Source organism: Mycteria americana, chromosome 1 (assembly GCF_035582795.1).
Source record: "Mycteria americana isolate JAX WOST 10 ecotype Jacksonville Zoo and Gardens chromosome 1, USCA_MyAme_1.0, whole genome shotgun sequence".
NCBI classification, from domain to species: Eukaryota; Metazoa; Chordata; class Aves; order Ciconiiformes; family Ciconiidae; genus Mycteria; species Mycteria americana.
This window is the reverse complement of record NC_134365.1, coordinates 69,877,783-69,894,171: the sequence shown is the minus strand read 5'-3', so window position 1 is coordinate 69,894,171 and position 16,389 is coordinate 69,877,783. Positions and strand designations below refer to the sequence as shown.

The 16,389-nt window shown below is 39.5% G+C and overlaps 1 protein-coding gene across 50 annotated transcripts in view; it reads right to left on the bottom strand.

Annotated features, from left to right (window-relative positions):
• CACNA1C (calcium voltage-gated channel subunit alpha1 C) overlaps nucleotides 1-16,389 on the bottom strand; it is a 495,328-nt gene that overhangs the window by 170,672 nt on the left and 308,267 nt on the right. For all 50 annotated transcript variants that reach the window (XM_075504541.1, XM_075504568.1, XM_075504596.1 and 47 more), the window contains exons 6-7: nucleotides 6,508-6,669; nucleotides 4,431-4,627 (exon numbers count right to left, since the gene is read on the bottom strand). In XM_075504541.1, coding sequence (XP_075360656.1) covers nucleotides 4,431-4,627; nucleotides 6,508-6,669 — 359 coding nt within the window. The remainder of the gene's footprint in view (nucleotides 1-4,430; nucleotides 4,628-6,507; nucleotides 6,670-16,389) is intronic.

The following is a 16,389-nucleotide window of genomic DNA, read 5'->3' as shown; positions in this document are numbered from 1 at the left end:
GAATTTTGAGAATAATAAGCTCAGTATTTCTACAATGCATCAGAAAAATTATGATGTGACATATCATGTGTCTGTCAACTCAAATGATTCTATGAACTGACTGCATGTGAGACAAAGCCACCTGGCAGTTATACTGGGACAAAGTAAACCTTGTAAGACTGAGGCATTATGGGAGATGTGCTCCTGTGAACACTTAACGCTCCTTTCAACAAAGATCAATTCTTCAGCGAACAGTCAACAAGGTTGTTTTGCACAGATTTTCATCCTGTCCAATATAGTTACTTTACATTAAAAATTTGGCTCTTTATGAGTAATTATCTTACCTGCCACTATAGCAGTGTCAAACTCTTTTCCCTAACAATTTTCTTTCACATTTCAAAAGAAGCCGATCTACTCACAAGTCTTATCTGCTGGGAGAGGAGATTGGAAAGTGTATCGATCTTATTGATGTCAAGTCCTTCTAGGGAATAAAAGTTCATTGCTTTCCTGTCTCTGATTATCTTTTTGTGAGGACTGGATCACAGGCTGGGAAAAAGTACTCCATGAGAGAGGAGACAGGCTTCACTACAGATGTGAAAAGCTGAAGGAGGCATGAGGGGAAGCATGAAGAAGGAAGCAGGAAACTGAAGGTAAAATTTGAAGAGCTACTAAGTGGATTAGGAGTCCGGGGCTTGTGGAAAGTCATACAGCTTTCTAACTTTTAAACATGCAGTTTTAACCTTGCAAAGTGTGGCACAAGACAGACATAGGTTTCATGAAATTACTAGTCTATTTCAGCTATTTCAACGTGCTGAAATGTGCTAAGCTCCCTCCATTCCCACTGAGAGAAATGAAGAGATCTAGGTACCTTTCAAAAGCTATTTTTCAGAAAATAGAAGACATAGTTGAAAAGCACTTATAGAAAAGTTCAAACCAAGGGAATTGCTTCATTTGCTAAACATTTCCAGCTAAGTAATTCACCCCAGAGCTTTATCTGTTGTTCTGCTGAGTTTTAGGTCAGGCTCTTATTTTCAAATTTAAGGAGGGAGCAAAGAAAATTCCCTACATCCACATGTATGACGTTGGCAGACTATCACAACAGACACCAAGGCCCTGATTAGGCATCTCTAGGTCCTCATGTTGTACACATGACTGCACGTGGAAAATCTCAACAGCATGATCAAGATTTTACAAAGTAGGAAGTGAGAACCTGACCTTTTGAAATTAATTGGAATTTTGCCATTGACCTCAGCAGGACCAGATTCAAACCTTGGTATCTATCTTGAATGGCAGAGGAGCTAAGAACCTAACAGTCTGCTTAGACTTTGAATGCTCAGCACTTTTAATTTTAACCCATTAGCTTACATCATTAAGTTTAAGCAATGACTTCTGAAAATCACCTAAGATTTTCAGCTGCAAATTTTTCTGATTTGCAGACAACATTTTCTTATACTGTTCTTTAATCTGCACTTTCCTTTCAGCGTAAAATGGACATCATCTCTATCTCAGGATGTAGTTGGAGAGAGGGGATCTTTAGGTCTGGAATTCTGATTTAATCAACTGGGCAGATTTATTTCCTAATAAAGCGAATTTTAATTTCCATGACCTCACTGTGGGTCCGGGAGATCTTTCAAAGTGTTATCTACTTAAGAAGAGAATAGCCTCCTATCTCTGCACTCTTGTGGAGATGCAGCCCCCAATGGGTTGTCTATGACAAGTCCACTCTTCCTTGGCTGAAAGGCAAAGGCCAGGGAGTAGAGTTATATATGAGTCAGACTTCACTAAAGAAACGGTGGCTCACAGGAAGTTTAAGATATTTATATCCTACCCCCTTACTAAAATTCTTCCTTCACTCTCAGAAATTGAAATGTTGCATCTTTTCTATTCTTTACTCTCCAGAAATGGATACATTTCCAATGGATACACACTCCTTTTGATGTGGCTAGCTTAAGCTGGAATACCCTTTGCATGGACTGTAAAACTTACTGTCTAAACCACAATAGAAATGGTTTGAAACACCCACATATGAAATTACAGTGTGAATGTTTAGAGACTGTTTCTACATACAAACATTAACGCCACAATGCTCCTTATAGGTGTGCCCTGTAGTTATTGCCCAATCAACATCTGCCCCCAGAGTAGCACAGACCTCTCTGCAGAAGGAAATACCCTTCACATCTCAGATACCTTCTCTACCATATGGCAAACACTGATCAGTGCTGGCTTCTATCCACTTTGTCAATATAACACGAAGAGGCAAAAAGTCATATGGGACAATAATACTCTTAGGATTGTTTACAGCAGCTTAACCGAGTATGTCTGTCATCTCAGGTGTTCAGATATTTACTCAAACTTTGTATTTCATGGCCTTTAAACATAGGTGATACGTTTTTTAATTTACAAACTACATTTCTTCCTCCTCAATTACTGAAATTTTATCTGCAGTGCTAACTCCTATCTTTTGTAGTCTTGCCTAGGAATAACTGGGAACTGACAATAACAAATATTTCTTTTGTTTCCAAAGCAAGCATTCTATCAAAGCCATAATCTAAAAGGCCAACTATATGGATGCCCCTAAAAATAATGACCATCAATCTGTATTAATTTCAGGTCTCAGTTCACCATACTGTCTCTAAAGGAAAAAGAACAGCTCAAGAAATCAGTGAAAAAAGCTAGCTGAATACCAAACAAAAGCCAACAGCTAAAGTCCAGGTTGCTGCAGGGACTCCATAAAAAAATCAGACCATCTGCAGCATTCATGGTAGAAAATTGTTCAGCAGTGAGTATATGCTTTTGGCTCCTGTTATTAGATAACTGATAACTGAGTTCTGAATGATTGTCATCAAGTCATGCAAATGACACATGGGCCTAAAAGTGTGGGGATTGGCAGGGTCTTTTATAACACATGACTTTGGAGAAAATTTTGATAACTTGTGGATAGGTTTCACAATACTAAACGGTATATACTGCCAAAGCTATTTTCCTGTTTATTTCTGATATCTTTTACTCTCTCCTATTTCCCCTGAACTTTATAGGTATAAATCCTCTCAATCACGCAAAGACTGGAGGAGCGTGAGCTAAATGTGAAAAAAAGACAGGTGTATTATATACAGCCATAGTTGAGCAGTGGAGTAGTTTTGCCCAGTTCCTTTTCTGACTTAACTTCTGTTCTTCTTCATTATTTTATTATATCTATACCCTCTTTTCAAGTAAAAGCAATTTTTGTGCTCTGAGACCTAGACTCCCCTTGTGGTTTAATCTCTGCCCTTTATCTCAGGCATTAGAAGGAAGCTAGAGTTACAATTCTAATCTAAATTTACGAGGATAAAGAGACGACTGCTAGCTGTTCCACACAGAGAATATCTATTGCAGATAAGCTAAATCTTCAAAGGGAAATCTTGTAAATTCTAACTCACTGGTGGGTAGAAGGCAGCTTCAGGCTCATGATTAAGAGAGAAGCTGATGTTGATTAACAGTGCAAGCTGCCTTAGTCCAGATTATTTTTTTGTGTGCTTTGGGTCTTCTTGAGTTAAATTCCATCATGCATTGTAGCACATCCTACCATCCTGGAGAACAAGGTGTCATAATATGCCAGTCTTCAAAGTTTAGTCAGAGTCTGGGTTAGCCTTATGCGGATGGGACTGAGCTGTGTGTGAATTAAGTTCCTGGACCATAATATATTGTTGCAAAAGTTGATGGTAAGAGCTGAATCCAGAAAGATGTTTATATCTGGTTTACAGGTGAAGGCTAAATCTGATTTTAACTCCTACAGTATAATTGTATTGCCAGTGAATTTCCCAATACATTAGGAATTTCAAGGTAGAAACTAAAGCTATTGAAACTTCCCGAATTAGGGTAAAGGACAAGATGAGACTGCATTTAGATTAAAGATAATATGTTTTGGCTAAACATGTAACCACGATCGATACTAATATCAGAGGTAGAAGAATTTATTCTAATACTATTACGAAAAAAGTCATAATCAGGAGTAGCGCTGGCATGAAAAGGGATTTGTGAGGCCTTTCTTATAGAACCTACAAGCTGATCAGCATAGTGCCTTTGTAACATTAATGCCACGGGTAGAGCACACAGTTACCTGTCACATACTTCTACATCAGTAATCTGGAGATGTGTGAGATATTTCACTCCTGCAGAGAGGGTCTTTACATGACATTCTGCTCAACAAAGGTACATTGCAAATCTTCAAACCAATAAGCCACATGCCATCTTTCAACATTAAATTATCAATGGAAAGTCAACATTTACATTTGATTTAACTGCACCAGATAAACCCTCCCATTTTACCCACTAATATTCTGAGTTAATTAAAGCTCCGTGCTAGCAACCATGCCTTCACTATATAGAACAAGCAACAAAGCTAAAGCCCCGAAGTTTCAACATAGCCGGAGCACATGAGCAGGCCTTTCAGCTTATCATTTTCGGATACGTACCCAGTACAGTACATCTGTCCAGCCCTCCATCGTGATGCACTGAAATACCGTCAGCATGGCAAAAGCAAAGTTGTCAAAGTTCGTAATGCCGTGCTTAGGACCCTCCCAGCCTGCCTTGCACTCCGTGCCGTTCTGACACTGCCGCCCATGCGCAGACTGGGGGGCACAGGGAGACGGATCATCTTCTGCAGGTGTATCTTAAAGGAGAGGAGGGAGAAAACGGAGATGAAGAGAACTAATTGCTATTTGACACACTGATAAGCAAGTGAAGGATATCTGATTTTAACAAATACATTTTGCAGTGGATTTGACAGATTTCTCTAAGAATACATAAGAAACTGTATTAATTTTAATGGGCAGAGGGATGTTTGTTGTGTTTCACTTTCTTTTTGTAAAAATAATGGCCAAGCTGTCAAATTTTACAGTCAAAACTGAAATGTCTTTCAACAGGAGAGGGAACATTAGATCAAGTCTATTACAATTCTTTAGGCTGCATGTTATGGCCAGTGTTTTCATACCGCAGTCACCTGGCATCTGGGTTAATCTTGGAAGGGAACTGCAGCACTGACTGGCACTGTTGAAGGAGGCTGAACCCGTGCAGCAGACAGGCTCCAGTGCTCTGGAGACAGGCTGATGGTGCTGGGCCACTGCTAAATTACAACAGAGAGTCTCTGGAGCTCTGCTCTTTTGGAGTTTAGAAGTTGTATGGCATTTTATCAATAGCCCAGTGGCACTCAGAAGCTCTATCAGACTCTACTGCTTGATTATCCACCCCTTATTCTGTACAGGTGTTTCCAAAGATCTGAGAACCCATACCACAAGCCTGCCTAGATGCTTTGGTATATGCAAAATGCTACAGAAAACATTTTTATAACCACAAAAATTCCTGCAATGGGATTTTTTTAATATATGGATTTCAGCACCTATTGCTACGTTTATAACAGGTGCAGGTATGCATGTATGGGAGAGCAGGTAATTATGTTTGTTTCTTATCTTATATGGCAAAAAATGTAATTTTCCAAAAGTTCTGATCACATTCTGATCATTAAAGCATGCCAGAAATAGAAATATTAGAATTAGATGTTGTAATGTATAATAATTACAGACAGCATAGAGAAAGATATATACACTTTAAAGATGTAAACCAGACTGACAATTCATTATAGTTCTAGCATCATTTCCAGAAAATGAAATCTGCCAAAGTTATAAAAGTAGAAAATACAGAACTTCTGAAACAATTTCCTGCTGTACAATATTTTCTTGGTTACAAGCTGGACTGGGTGCTAGACATTGGCACCCACCACCACATGGGGAATTCATTGCTGCTCAAGTTGGATAAAACAAATGAAAAAGAGCAGATGGTTAGGTGAGTGAGTGACAATACAATTGAATTATTTTGAAATGTGAATATTTCTTTCCATAAATAATTTGAAAGTTCTTTCCTGGTGGATTTGGTGCAAACAGTGTCTTCCCATTAATATACTTTTGCTTTCTTATTAGCTGCACTTCTAACCACAGTCACAGCCTGTGATTAAAAAAAAAAGGCTTCTGGGCCTCAATTAGCTATTTCTTTAAAATGACACCAGTTTAAAATGAAGATGCGTTTGTTTACAAGATTAATAATAAAATATAAGAGTTGTTCATTTCCGTGATGCCATCTCTTTTGCAGCTCAGTCTGCTAGTGATGAAATCATCACTACTTTAGAGTTGCTTGAGCCTCTGGGAGATTTGTTAAAGAATTCAGGCTGGCTTGTAGTGCCAAAGGTCCACATTAAAAAGTCCACTACTGTGTTGAGCAGGAATTGACAGTTGTGCTTGTAGCCTTTACAGACAGGCCAACAATTGAGTGCCCAAGATGAGCAAGCTAAACTCTCACCATTAGAGACAGTCTCTCGACATCAAAGGTGATTCATATCCAAGAAGCAGCACAAAGGAATCACCACTGTGAAACCCCAAACAGGTACACAGGCAGGGAGCAAAAGCCACCCATCTCCTATGCCAGCACAAATGCTCCATTACACAAGGGGAAAGCTTCCCTCAGAAAATCTTGGTATGTATGATATAGTGTTCCCCTTACCTATAAGTCCCCCTTGCACATGGTAGCAGGTCTTATGCATCTTCCCCATGAATAACTCCAGTCCGATGATGGCATAGATAATAATGACAAACAGCACCAGCAGGGCAATATGCAACAAAGGGACCATGGCCTTGATAATTGAATTTAAAACCACCTGGAGACCTGCAGAGAAAACAGAAGGAAGCACTTATCAGCAAGAGAACAAAATTTAGAGAGGCTATAAATTGCACAATAGTATGTCATTTTTATTTCATTCCCCCTCACCCAAACTCATTATCTTGATGATATAAAGACATACATTTACAGATCACCTCCCTCCAGAAGATCCCCAACATTTCTCATATATACCATCGCAGCCTAGATCACAGACTAAAGTAAAAGAGGTATTACCTCACCTGTCACTGAAATACCACCACCCTGGGGAGGGAATACATTAGCTATTTTGCCTGTTCTTGAAAACCAGATCTAAGCTGATCCCCAGACAGTACTGAGGAGAGTTAAAGCACGGAAAAAACAAAGAACAACCTGAACTGAGGCGGGACACGAAGAACAGTGAGACAAGCAAGAGAGCAAATGCTGGGGTACCACAGAGCTTGCACCCCCAGAGCATGGGGAGAGACGGCAAACTGAAGTCATGTCCTTACTGGGTTCTTCCATAGGTCAAACCAGTCTCAGGCAGAGCCTGAGCTGCTGAAGGACCACCAAACCCATACTGACTGAGAGCTCCCAGCCCTCTTAGGATCTCCCTGAACTTCAGATCCACCTCACCTTACTTCAGTCTGAACAGAGGGAGAGTCAGAACCAGCAGTGCTGGTTTTGTCCCAAGATTTAGGGATCACTCTATAACGGAGGTTGTCCAGGTCCCCAGAAAGGGGTATGAACAAAATATTATTACATGGCTGTTATTAAGACATGAGACTGGTATAAGTCCTAATCATGAGTGAGCCACATATTTCCAGAATGGCCCAGGGAAGGTGACTTGTAGCCAAGTTTGCTAAAGCACTGAGCAGCTGTATGTTCAGATGCAGTTAATTCAAGCTGCAGATTCATGGGCCTCTCTGTGTCTCCTTCTCCTCGTTTGTAAAACCAGAATAACAAAGACACCCTCATAAGCCTTTAGTAAGAATTTGCATTTACAAAGGTCTTAAAGTTATTATCAGTGATGGCAGTGATGGCAACCACTGGCACTGGCAAGTTGGAAGTATTGAGAGACCTCTAGAACTCTATAGTTTACAAACAGCCAGATCAGAACAATTACAAGCTCATGATTTTGCAATGACTGAGAGCCAGAAGCCATTAATGTCTTCTGAAAATGCTGTCATCTCCTCAGAGAAGTTGATATTAGCTGTGATTTTTGAAAAATGTGATTCATGAGTTGTAAATGTCTGTTATACATCTGCCAAGAGAGTTTGTGATAACTATTAACGTTTAAAATCTATCATCTAAGATCTTAGATTTTCATTTTTATTACTTTTTTTTTTTTTACTGATTGAAATACTTTCTAATAAGGATGACACATCTCTTGACAAGCACTTTCATTCGTAGGCAATCCACTTGTCAATTCACAGCTAAGGCTGAGACTTTGCTTTTGCTCCCCAGCCACGATGGAACACAGCAGAAGCAATCAAAGGAGGCATCAGCTGCCAGGCCACCAAGATCATTCACTGCCTGCTAGTAATGCAAAGCTGGCTACTAGCATCCCTCTAGTCAGAACGCTTTTTCAGGTGTCTGCAGTCAGTTCAGTTATCTGTTAATGGTCCATGCTACTATCCAAAGGGAGTGATATTCAGCATGAAACATTCTGGCCTTCACAAAGAGATCCTTACATGAAGTACAATACTGACAGGATCAAAACTTATCCTATACAAGAGTGGGATGTTCTGCTCTCTCAGTTACCTCTGGGGACTTACTCTGGATAAGCAATGTCTCTGGTGAAAAAATATTGCTGTGATTACATGAAGCGTTCAACCTTTTCCCCTAAATGCTCACCTCATTCAGTCTACTAATTCTAAATTTATATAAAAATGAATTGCAGTCCATATTAACATGACTCCAATACTTTACAACAGTTGAGAATGTAACATTCACCAGAAAATTAAAACAATGTCCCACCTTCTCCCAAACAATGTACAACAATACAAGAAAGTTAAAAGACTACAGGTGGCTATGAACCTGAGAAAAAACCACGAACTTTGCAGATTGAAATATTTGGAGCTTCAAATAAATCTACACAAAAGCAGATAAAGGCCTCCATCATTTTTAGTGATTTTAGGAGACTTGTTAATCCAAAAGGCAACCAAGATTACAAGGTCAAGAGTTCTAATACCATGTCTTATCTAATTTACCCTTAATTATTATTATTAATTGATTTAATATTCATCATAGGATATACCCAGTGCTCTTGAGAGGGTAGTGAGGACAGATACAATGATGAACAAAAAGCTGTCTCATTTTAAATGTAGCTTCATTATCACCCACGCCATGAAAGTGCTTCAGTGTACTATGGATGTCTAGAGAAGATAATATCTAGTCAAACCAATGCCTTTTGTGTTAACAAAGGACTGCTTGTGAAATCAAAGGCTTGCATCATAAACATGGGCAAGGGGAACATGTACCACCAGAAGATTTACAGGAGCTTCAGCTAGCTTAATTAGAGAAAAGCTTCTTGAGAATAATAAACCAACTTTGAAGAAGAGATGAGCTACTGCATACTGTTAGCATGAATTGATGTGTGTGCTGTGCAGTACTCTGTTAGGGCAGCCTGTTTTTAAATACAGATGATTCCACTAATTAGCAAGCTTACATATATTACCTTTAAAGTATTCAGAGAGTTTCTAAAAGTTTAAAACCGCTAACTGTGCAGCAACTTTAGAAACGTCCTCTCAGAAGATGTAATGAATGCTACTTCTAGAAGGGCAAGGGATATACGCATGTCACCATGCTCCCTGCATTGCTGTCAAGCTTATTGCTGCAATATAGCTGCTGCCAGTAAGTTACTTTATTATTCTAAGTTCAAGCAGCCACTTGCAACATGAATAGCTGTTACAAGGAATTGCATGAGGAACCAGGCCTGGACAATCAGAAAAGTCGGTGTAGTAGCAAGGGGGGAGAACAGGGAGAGCAGATAAAGAAGGATTAAAGGACTGGGGGAGAGCCATGGGTAGGTAGAACAAACAGAGACACTTTTTTAATAAAAAACCACATGCTTCAAAACACATCAAATCCATGTTCTGAAATCTGAGAGGTGCAGATCAGTGTCCGTGGATGATCAGATGCATTTCTGATCACAGCAAATCAAGGCGAATCATCCCCTTACATGGAGACACAAAGCTTTTTCTAACCAATGGCGTGAACTTCTACACACTTTTACATGCTCTTTCCCTGTGCAGAGGAAGCAAAGACAGTTGAAGTTATAAAAAAAAGACTTCTCTGTCCCAACTCATGCATGCTCTTAATCTTTGCACACTGCGACACATAGATACCACCCCAACATGGGCGCTCACAATACAGGGGCAATACAGTCCCACTTGCCTGACGCTCTCTCTAATACACCATTGCACATCTTTGGCATTTTCTGCTTTGTGGAGGTAAGGCTTGCACTCCTAGTAATGAGCTGTGCAGCTTATAATCATGATGAAATCAGAATGACTGGTGACCTGATCAGACTGAAAAGCTGGCCTCTGGATTTCAGGTAGGTGATGCCAATAACTGCCTTCCCACAGCAGAGTGAAAAGCTATGTTTTTACACTGTTTTACAGTTGAGGCTGGCAATGCCATCGTTGGCCAACCATAAACGTAGAGTCCTGAACTTCTGTCCTGGCAAGTAAATATAAAAATAAATGGTTTTCAAATATTTGGCATTCTAATTATTAATTACTTATAACTTATTAATTCGTGGAAGCTCTCACCATGTGCTAGACACTCTACAGACATCTGTGAAGGCAGAGCATCTGCCTTGAGGAGCTCACTCCAGGCTGGACAAAGAGATAACTGCACAGAGGTTAGGGAAAGTGCCACAAAAGGGATTGTTTGCAGTTTTTCAGCCCGCGCTTTTCTTCTGTTAATAATTGAAGATCTTAAACAGCTCTTAGCATTTCTTTTAAAAGCACTTCAGTTTACCTTTACAAAATAACACCTCTTGGCTGCATTCTTTTGGCTGACATTGACTCCATAAATGTTTCAGAAAGCAAAACATGTTAATGCCATTCCCTGGGCTCACAGAATTTAGCATTTATTTACACTGATAAAACGTTTTAAATATTTATTACGTGTGAACAACATTGCCTTTCATACCAGGTTAAGCCCTTTTCAGCCTCTAGAGGACTGCATTGAGCCAAAGGTTTAGGGCACAACTGGGGAGTAGAGGGAATGGGGAAGAGAGAAGGAAAAAAGCTTATACCAAGCAACACTGGTCTTTCTCAAAGCTATGGGAAATACACTGTTAGGGTTGCTGCAGGTGTTTTAGAGCTATTATATGATGCTCTATTTTTCTCTCAGGAAGACAATCACGAGAGGGGTTGGTTGCTGTCTCACCAATTCAGGCAGTTGTTGAAGAACGTGCTTATCTATAAGCATGCAAGTATCTGCACCTAGAGCAATGGGATTATTTACATACCCCACTGTGTACTTACAAGCTTTTCGGATTTCGACCAATGCTTAGCAAGATGGCACAAAAACACCCCACGCACCAGACCCAGCTGCTAAAATGCACTTGGTGGTGTTGTGCTGTGGAACATAGCCAAGGAAACTAATGGTAGGTTGGTCTCAGAAAAAATATTTGGGCCTTTCCAAGAACAGCTCTAGCTCACATTTTCATGTGTCTTCAATTTTTGTGTCTTCAAACTTGGTTTGCTGGACAGGGTGCTTTCCTGTTCTAATCATATTAGTAGTCCAGATCTTCAGAGAAAACGTATCCTGAGTATACTCCTTCATTGGTTTTGCAGGGCTATATTTTGCTTACACCATGGCGTTGACTGAACCAGGAGTACGAACAGGCACAATCTCATACAACTGACCTTCTGAGAACGAGCAGGAATAAAAGGGAAAGGAGAGGACTTTCAACTCCATCCATACCTCCCCCACCTCCTGATACACACACACACAAGAGATTTTTGTACTTAAGCCAGTGCCAAAGGTGTGGGAGGTAATTATTTTTCTGCTAATATAGTTCAGAAGAAAACTACTACTTTCTGCAAGCAAGGAGGAAGCAGGGGAGGATTTGTGACTCAGCACAGTGCCTGAGTCAGATCACTTCTGGGAACCGCTCTTAAGTGGTAGAGTTTATGCACCATCCCCAGCCACGAGCTAGGCCTACCCACAGATCACAGTTATTTCTGATGATACACTAAGGAGACTACCACTACACTTATCTCTCTTTCCAAAGCACAAGCAATATAACCAGTAATATTCCCCAAAGTGGATGTTTATCATTTAATAAACATAGGCATTGACTAAGAAAATTGAAAAACATTAAATATTCATAAATATGAATGGTTTTATACCAATTTTAAAGGAAGCCTGGAAAACGACAGACATTTTTATCACAAAATGATCCACAGTCATGACAAGATATCTTAGATGTACATCTGCAATGACTTGTGAGGGAAAACATTGAGGACTTTCTTCACCAGTGTTGCAAAGGGAACTCATACAGCACAGTTCAGTTAAGGACAGCTGTACAGTAACAATTTGGGGAGGTAGTCTTTTACTGTCTTGCTGGAGTCTCAAAATTTTAGTGGCAGACTGCTAGATAAAGCAAATTCTGTGGGTGTAGTGCAGCGTTCTTGGGGCTGCAGATGTCATTTCTATTTCAAGAATAATAGAGAAGTCTTGGAATAGGAAGGAAAGACACAACACAGGAAAGAAAACTAGCTGAAGTGAAAAGAAAGAAAAACTAGGAAAGACACTTTTCAAACTGAATAGTGACTATTTTGGAGTAGGTAATGCCATTTAAATACATATGAACATACAATTCAAAACCACGTGCTGGAATGAATAAGAAAAGAAAGTTTTGGCATCTGCTCCCAATGTTCTCATTCCTCCATTTTCAAATCATGTTTTCATTGATTTTGCAAACTGAAATACACACACACACACACAAAAGGAGATGCATACAAATGGCCATGTGTATTCGAACACAGTTGTTTTTTATTTGTCAAGTCTTGCAATACTGCCCTTGCCTCATCCTTTGAGGTGAGAAAGGAACAGCAGAACAAAGACAAAAGCCACAACAAACCCCAGCTCTTTCTTCTGGATCCTTTTCTCTTGGGAAGCAATTAATCTCCAGTATCCTCTGCTTGTCAGAGTGACCTAACTTAGACAGCCAAACAATACAGCTTGCCCTCAGCATGGTGGCCACACAGCCCCAGCTTTTGACTGCTTGAGGAGGCTGGTTGGATAAATGCATACATTGCCTTAGGCTCTTTGCCTCTCTGCTGGAAGAAACCTCTACTACCACTCATAGAAGCATCCCTTTCCCCTCCTGGGGGGCCTTTAACCTTTTTTAATAGCTTTGTGTTCAAAGTAGGTAAGTGTTCACTTTCTTATAAAGTTGCTTGCTGATCAGATGATCTTCCTCATCTTTCCAGTCTCAACATATTAGGTAGCTCCTACAAGCTCAACTTTATTCTCCAGCCATTTCATCCTAGCTCAGTTCAGCTGAGGATGAGGTCCAGGCAAGATCTACAGACGTTCAATGTAAAAAAAAAACCATGTAGTGTCCCTCCCATGCAGCTATCTGCCTATAGAGAAGAAGCACGGAGAGAAAAGTGGCAACTAACTGCCTACTGAAAATTGCACATTACAGAAAAAAGACCATTTTGATCAAAAAACACAAATGAAGTTCAGTAAGTTAACTTTGAGTCTCTTTTGAACAAGGTGCAAAGTGTGCTGTAAAGTTGTCTTATGCTGAGAGGGGGGGAGGATAAGGTCAAGTATTCACTGCCAGACAGGGATTCCTAAAGATGGGCTGAAAGTAAGGCAGGTAAAGGGCATGCAGGAGCCCTGGCAGTTCCTAGGCCAAGGATCAGCTGTCACCCTTTCCCAGGAAATAGCTTTGATTTTCTGCTGACAGGACGATCGTGGACTCTCTAAGAAAATGGTTCTTGGGCTCATTGTAAAGGTTTTATCTATACTTAGTCACTGTGAAAGATCACAAATAGGAAGAACTTTTATTCACTCTTTTCCCTACGGAGCTATGCAAAACCAAAGACAGTCTGGCCAGAAGACTGCACTAGTTCTCAATGAAATGATCCGTCACCCTTCCGCTTTTTTAAATTTCTTCTTGCGCAAGCACACCTGTGACAGAGAACAGTCTTTCAAGCTCCAGTACAGGAGCAAATTTTGGTCTAGTCCTGTGCCACTGGATTCAGTCAGAAAACTTGTATAGGAATGTGTCAAAATGCTGTACTGCCATTTGTCTGGTCAGGTGAGCATAACTCCCCCCAAACTAATGGTTAAGCAACCTCTGAACTGAGATAATGATGAAAGAGCTTTGTTTCAGAATGCCGAATTCTGTTTTTACACAGCTCTGAGGAATGACTACACACACTACTGTTTCCTAAGGATGAAGTTTTTGAAACAAGGAACTATGGCCACCTGTAACTGCTAAAGCATCATGGTAACAGAGATGGGCTCAAAGCACTTGGGTCTCAACTGTGAGTGTGCCAGCATTTAACTGGAAGACTAATGACTGTTGGGTTACAAATGTCTTTGTAAAGTTGCCAAAATCTCAGGGTCATGAACAGCATTATTTTAACTGTTTATTGTCATAAATCCCCAGGTAAGTGGACATCAGACCCTTTTGTTCATCGCTAAATAATCCTTTCTGTCTTATAAATAATAGAGTCTTTTAGATGTCTGAGCTCCTTCTCCTGATGCTCTAACTTATCACTTGTGAACAGGTTTAGAATAGGTAAAAGCTAGCACGGTAACAAATGTTAACAGGGATCCTGCAAATGTAAAAGTGCATCCAGGGATGATAATATTAGAGTCTTGTAGTACTTGGAGAAAAATATATTGATGACAAAAATTGATCTTCTTGCGGGTTAAACGCTCCAAGCCTATCACAACTGGCATACCATAAGCTACACCAAGTTTTACCTTCTCGTGATAGAAACAGTGCAACAAAATACTGGATAAACCCTAAAACTTTCTCTTTAGATGGCTATCTATGTAGAAGTGCAGCATTGTATATGATGACAAACACAGGCTATATAGCCCTGGAGAAGAAAACCCACTCCACCTCTTAACTTTGGATAGTGCTTAGTGGGCATACTTGGGACTAAGCTCTGGAGAGACATAGCACGACATTTTCAAAATTGCTGTCATACAGGGTTTTCAGGAGTATTTTGAGAACCTAAAAGTAGAAAGTTACCTCATCAGGTAATGAAAGAATTTATGCGAACCACATGATGTGTGATCACTGCTGTGTTACTGTCTTGACACACACGTGGGATTTGTTTTCTCTTTTTAAACTACTAAAAATGCTGTTAATGAAAATGTATGGTACAATGCCAAAATCCTTGAAAACACATAGCCAGACAAATCTGAACAACTTTGCCTCTTAGTGTTAGGAAGCGAGTTTGGATTTAGGGACTCATCTATTCAGTGGTTAATCAGTCCCATCTCAGAATCCCTAAAACTCCAGATTGTTTTCTTTTCCACACTAGTAGGACTGTTGCTTTTGATTTTTATAAATCTGATTAGACTTATACCTCTGTTTGCAGGCATCAGATAATAAAATAGCTTTAGGGGAAAAAATAAGCCTTCTGATATAATAAGCAAAACCTCCTTTAGCTCACTAGGTAGCTCCAGTATGTTTGGACAGAAAAATTAATGCTTGCAGTTTTTGAAAAGATGTATTTGTCAGACGAAGGAATAGTTCTTTATTGATGTTTACTTTCTTTACGACTTGCACAATTCAAAAGACTTTTGTACAGACTGTATGTATTGCTGGAATGCATTGGAACTAAACATTTATTTACTTTTAATTTCCTTTTACATAAAATAAGCTGTCAAGAGGGAATCATAAGGCTCTCCTGCTGCAAACTGAACAGCTAAATAAACTCTTTACAGATACAGAAATCTACAAATATAAATCTGAGTGGAATTTGGCCCCCTCCAAAGTAAAGATTTTAAGTGAAATAACGAGCTCAACACTGGAATGCAAAAAGCAAAAGATGGGTGAAAGCTTGAGTTTAAATTTTCACCTATATTGTGAGGGCAAGGGTGGGACTCAACCCTAAATTCTTTCATTGGGTGCTGTTTGTACTACACAACAGAACCGTTAGATTTAAAACAGGCCTTTGTAAAGCTCATGTGTATGCACATGGACATAGTGGTTTGATTTCTGACCAAGACATAAAACCTGATTAAAAGGAACTTTATCTTTTGGTAACTACCAATACATATTAAAAACCAATGTACAGCAACAACCTATAAGAAAACGTCAAATTTACTGAAATGTGCTGAACAACAAGGAACAGCAGTTATTGAAGAAAAAAAATCACTAAACCCAACAGCCAATGCAAAGGAAGACAGAAATTTCATCCAGACTGCTAGTTTAATGTGTTAACAGTAATATAAAAGAAAACAAACCAACAGATTATACTTCTAAGATACATAGCATTTGCTATGTCCCAGTTCTCACACCAGGTGTGTAGTACTGCCTTCAAAAAGGGAGGCCCTCTGCAAGAATGGTATCTGATTGAAAGATGAGATGCTTGAAGAAAATTTAGAGAGGAGGTTTTGTAATCTGATAATGAAATTGAATTTCTATAGCTCTTTCCACTCCTAAAGAAAACAAAATTTAGTAAGCCTTATGAAAAAGGTGACAAAAATAGAATTTTTATAATTTCTTCTATTTATTTTATTCCATGAGCT